Here is a 5,793-nt window from a genome sequence, read left to right on the forward strand (position 1 = left end):
CGTGTGGCTGTGTCTGTGGCAGAACCGGCTGATGTTCTGCGCTCACACGGGCTGCTCGTCAGCCTCCTTTCCACCGTGTGTCTGTCCAAGCCTTCACACACCTTTGTGTATTCCTTAAACTCCTGCAACTTCCCAAAACCCACAAAGGGATCTTCCCAGTACAAAGCTCGTGGTCATGTCAGCTTCTGCTGTGTCCTGATGAACTGGTCAGCAGGCTCTACAGAGCAGACACACTGTGTGTTTTCTCCTCTGTTTACCAAGAAAGTACATTTTAGTTAACTAGTCAGTGGATGTAAGCTGGTCAGACAGACTCATCGCATCGTGGACCTCAGGTTTCCACGGTTCTTCTGCCAGCCAGACCCTTGGCTGAGCAGGAGTGGTGCCTTCTAAACAGGACTTCTGCAGTGTTCAGGAGTGGGAGACGTCTGTCCTGTGATGCTGGCATCTGGTGGGATCTGTAAAGATGGTCTGCTCAGGCAGAACCTGAGCACACATGCTGCTTCACCACGTCTGCTGCGCTGAACAAGGCGTTGTTATGATGGTCAGTGAGAGAAGCGTTGACCACTTCCTGTCATGTCTGTCAATGACAGCCAAGTGTATCAGTACTTCTTTACCTTTCAGATCCTCCCTTTAGGGGGTGACTCATCTGCCTCCTTTAACCCTCATCCTCCCCACACACTTTCATGTTTGACAGCAGATGCTCTTGTTGACACATGAAGGCAGTGGATTGTGCCCCCTTGTGGTTATATCACTGAAGTGTTTAAAAGAAAGTATAGTTGGTCTGTCGCTTCGTCCTTTAAAATCTCTTTCAAGACTGGCTGAAGCATTCCTTCATAGCACACTGATGGATTCTTTTACCTTTCTTAGGTTCTTACAGAACTCTGAAGTGTCTTTCATTCCAGTCTGTTTTGTGGAGAACTGATGCGTTATTTAGGAAACATTGGAACACGTTTGTTTTATAGAAAAGTTGAGCTTCCTCATGTTTTTCTGCTTCACAGCCTCAGATTTCTGTCTGCATTTTGCATGTTTGCCCATAGATGCTCTAAAATGAGGGGAGTTCACTTAGTGACCTGCAGTGACGGATGTCTGCTCACTTTGGGATCGTTTCTGTGGAATTTTGTTCTGATCCGTCAGTGGTCTGCAGTCCATTTAAAGTGTCACTTGTGTTTCCTTGTGTGGTCCTTGTGGAGCCAGCAGGATCCCAGCAGCTTTTGGAGGAGAAGCTATGTAGGCTCCGTTTGTCCAGTCAGCTCGAATTCCTCTGTGGAGAACTGTGACCCGCCCATGGTGAACCCCGCCTGACCCGCCCAGGGTGAACCCCGCCTGACCCGCCCAGGGTGAGCCCCGCCTGACCCGCCCATGGTGAACCCCGCCTTTGCCCAACAGTGGCTGAGACGGCTCCAGCATCTCACTGACCCCAAAAGGGCTTCAGCGGGTTCAGAATGGATGTTAGCTCCTGTAGAACCTTTTTGAAGAGGTTGGGTGTAATGCTCCTCTGATCCTTTGCTGGTCCTGATCCATAAGTTTATTGGTTTGATTGGCTGATGGAAGAAGAGATAAAAGCCTCCTGCTTTGCTCGTCAGTCTTTTCTTTTGCAGGAAAGGCACTGGTTTTCTTTTCAACTTGATTTCATTTGAGGAGTCCAGTCAAAAGTTCCTTTAGGTTCTGTGTTTGGTTGGACTTCTGTTGCTGCACAGGAACCTCGGATGTCACGATGACCTTTGACCCTTCAGGCAAACTTCAGCAGAATGTTTTCAGGAATTGGTTTTAAAAAGCTGCTGTTTGTCAGGACAGACATTTTCTGCAGACATACAGACACAAACAGGAAGAGAAGGGAAGTGAGATTTAGTGTATCTGGAAGAATCTGATGACGCTCTCAGTCGAAGCCCTTTTAACTTTGAAACATGCCTTTTTGTAGAACTTTCACATTTTTCATTGTCTCACTGACTGCTGTCTTTCAAATAGAAAAATGGGAAGTTTTAACATCAAACTACAACACAAGTTTAATATTTTAATCTAAAAATTCACTTACAATTATATCTTTTTTTGTTTTGAATTGTTCATATTTCTTCATCTTCCTCATTAATGAGAGGAATGTCTATGTGAGCAAAACTCCCACTTTTCTTTGTAAACCAAAGAACCTGTTTATTAAAAACAGCAGAAAGGGTCTTCCTGCAGCCCCCGGAGGGGCGGGGCTGCCTTCTCAGTGAAGATTAAAGAAAGATGGTTGGATGGACGGACTGATGGATGACAATATCTCAGTTCAGAGACCAGTTGGTGACCAGACAGCACCACCTAGAGGATGTTGGGGGAGTCATCGGTCATGAGAACGGGTTTGTACATCACAATGTGCTGTTTAACATCTTTACACATTCAACCATCCATTTTAGAAGAACATAAACACTCACCTGAGCACAGGTGTTAGCTCACCTTTGCACTAATAGTTTGTCTGATTGAATGAAATATTTCACACTAGTTGGTCTGAAGGCATAAGTATGCGTGTGAACATTATCTGTATTGTGTACATGTTGACATGTGAACATTTTTGCAGTGTGTCTGTGGGCAGGCCCCGCCCCTTCCAGATTTGTATTACATCTGAACCTCACCATAATGATAAACATCCAGAAACTTGTCTTATGCTGCTTCATGGTTTTACACCCCCCCCCCCATAATCCCCCCCCCCCCCTCTCTCTCTAACGTCCCTCTCTCTTCTTCCCTTCTTTCCTTTTCCGTACGGTCCAACACAAAAGATTTTCAAATACAATTATAATTAATAAAGTCTGGCCTGGATTCCAAAAGAGGTTTATTCAGTCATACCTTTGGTTTGTCTAAAGATTAATAACCCCTCTTGTTAAAGTAAAATATGTCCAACACAAGAGGCCCTCAGCTCTCATCTGTCTGCCCAGCTGTTGGACAGGACAAGTTAAAAAAACATTAAAAATGAACAAAGTGCGGTCATGAATAAAGACTGAGTTTTGCTAAATAGCACTGAAGAAAAATTCAAATTAGAAAAGGCCATAGAGTTAACTCTAACTCATGATATCCTGTGTTCAGCGGGCAAAAACTCCTGGTCTGGGGCTTTTTCTGGTCTCATTTCCTCGAGGCAGTAAAAAAAAAGGAATAGCTTTGGTCTGGTGGTTCTATATGTGGATATTTTATATAAATACATTTGTTTTTGCTTTCATGTTTGGTAAGAATGACGGTGGGCCATGACTGTGTAATTTTATAACCAAATAAAAGCCTTAAGTTTCCTAACATGTTGGATGGAAGCAGAGCTTTGTCCAACGGACGATGAAGAGTTCATGAGTGAACAAGAGGAGGAGAGGAGGGGCTGGACACCTTTTACAAGACTGTAAGGAAAACTTCAGAGCAGGTAGTTCAGACTGATCGTCTGCTGGTTCAGCCAAATCCATTTACCATTACAATGCAAACAGGAAACACAAACAAGAAAAGCTTTTCAAAAAAGGCAGAAGCGCTGTCGTCACCTTATTTCTTTGTTCATAAAAGACTTTATTTAGTCTTGAGATTAAGAAGAAATAAAAAAAAAAAGATCCACATTTGCTGATTGCAGTTTTCCATTTTAAATCACAAAAACCTTTCAGAAACAGATCCTGTTATGGTTTCCAAACAGTGATTTGGGCCTCTGATGGTGGGATGGTGGCACACATGGCAGAATTTCTCCAAAGTGGGTGGAGAAATTCCAAGAAACAGCTGATCTCCTGCAGAGAACTCCTCCCTCCTTCTGTAAGGAGCGCCACAGATGTGCAGCAGAAAGCAGCATGTCCAGAAAAAACCCGTTGTTACGGATGATGGTGTTGTTTTCTGCAGCAGAACACAGAATGAAAGTGTTGACATCTGCACACCCTCAGTTTTTACTGTGTCCAAATGAGAGTTCAGCTGAAGATCTGTGGCCTCTCAAACCAGGGAGGAGTCCAAGTCCCTTCCATGTCCGAGTCTTTACTTCACGTCAAGCAAGCTCCAAGTGGTTGCAGAAAGAAGTAAGCAAGTTCCAAGTCGATCCATACATTTGTCATACATATATGCATATTATAACACGTGTTTTTGAGGCAGAGGGTCAGATCTGGTCCAGAACTCCTGAAATGAGGACCTCCCAAAACAGAAAAAGTCCTTCTTTTATGAGCCACGTGGAAAAGACTGCAACATTTTTTTAACCAGTTTCATTACAGCAAGAACAGAGTTTATGTCTTGACTGAGTTTCTATAGAAATGAGACGCTCAGACTCATAAACATCTTTTTTATTCACAAAATCACACTAAAATGCAGAAAGACAGTGTTTATATTCATTTCCACGTATCCAAAAACAAAGCTGTCATCCCTTCACACCCACCATCTGTGGTCTGTGATGCTGATCCTCTGAAGGTGCTGCATGCAGTCTCCACTTTGGGGAGAGTGGGTGGGGGTGTGGGCTCCATAGGGTCGTCTGCTTATGCGACCGGTGGCTCAAAGTAGCTTAAATGAAGGACGTGGGGGTTGAGTGCTTCATCACATCTGCTTTTTACTGCTGGGCTTGTTTCTCAGGATGCTGTCCACCTCTGCTATGACAGACACGGACAGCTTTGGAAGGACCTGTGGAGGGAGCAGAGCAGCTGATCAGCAGGGAAGCCTGGAACTGGTGACGTTGGAGAGCATACAGGTGTCACAATTACAACTATGTGAAAAAAGTTCAATATTTTCTGACAACCAATTCAAAGTGAAAATAATGTTTTATATAGAATCCTTTCACATGCATTCAATTATTTCAAGCCCTTTCCTTTATTGTAACTTTGATGACTATAGCCAGTAGATTGTGAAATTCAAAAGTTTTGTGTCTCAGAAATTTAAAATATCCCATCAGACCCACAAAATAACATTTCCAGCTCAAATGTTAGGTTTCTGAAAACGACATTTATGTCTTTGCAATTTTTTCTTGGTTGGGCCTCTTTTTGCATGAATGACTGCATCAGTGCTTCATGGCATGGATGCTGTGGCTCTGCAGATGTGGAAGGGACGCCCAATGTTGCTTCTTCAGGTCATCTGTATTGTGGGGTCTGGTGTCTCATCTACCTCTGCAGAGCAGTCCGTACATTTCTTTGTGCTGACCTTTGATGGGTGTGGGTGACTGTCCTTTGAACATTTGTCAAGTTAGCAGTCTTCTTTATGATTATGCAGCTTCTGACCTTGACTGAGATTATTAGAAGACTCAAGAAACCTTTACATGGGTTTGGATTTCAACTTTAAATAATCTACCTTTTTAAAGCGTCTTGCCTTATGTTTTGTTCTTGTTGAAGTAAGCTATTAATATCCGCAGGTATATGACCAGTTACTCTGATTGTCATTATGTCAGGTAATGATGAGGACAAACATGCGAGGAAGATTTCTCCATGAGCTTTTCTCTGGATTCAGGTTCAGTTGGAGTTTGTTTGTTTGTTTGTGTCCAAAAAGGTTTGCAATATGTAACCCTTGTGCTATCCTAGGCACTTTAACATTGGGAGTTGGGTCATCTAGACCCACTAGACAGTGCTCTGAACCTTTTTTCTTCAATTATTTTTGATCTTCACTGGTGTCCATGGATTACATGAAATCTTTCCACCTTTATCCACCTTTGTTATGGTAGGGAGAACACGTCAATGTAAGGGGGGGGGGGGGGGGTCATCTAAGATAGAACAAGGGTTAAAATTCTTGCCCACTGCCATGCCATGTTCTCCAGTTGCTACTGAGACTAAATTGTTGTTTAAATGAAACACAACTTGGATGAATGGATGGATGGATGGATGGATGGATGGATGAATGGAT

At 43.3% G+C, this 5,793-nt stretch overlaps 1 protein-coding gene across 1 annotated transcript in view; it reads right to left on the reverse strand.

Moving 5' to 3' along the window:
* Positions 1–4,244: 4,244 nt before the first annotated feature.
* The window catches only part of LOC101170973 (voltage-gated potassium channel subunit beta-2-like), a 41,431-nt gene continuing 39,882 nt past the window's right edge, over positions 4,245–5,793 (reverse strand). Inside the window, exon 15 of the mRNA XM_023957072.2 lies at positions 4,245–4,587. Within this exon, the coding sequence (XP_023812840.1) occupies positions 4,504–4,587 (84 nt within the window). The 3' untranslated portion in view covers positions 4,245–4,503. The remainder of the gene's footprint in view (positions 4,588–5,793) is intronic.

Source organism: Oryzias latipes, chromosome 7 (genome assembly GCF_053564925.1).
Source record: "Oryzias latipes strain Hd-rR chromosome 7, Olatipes_Hd-rR_3.1".
Taxonomy (NCBI): Eukaryota; Metazoa; Chordata; class Actinopteri; order Beloniformes; family Adrianichthyidae; genus Oryzias; species Oryzias latipes.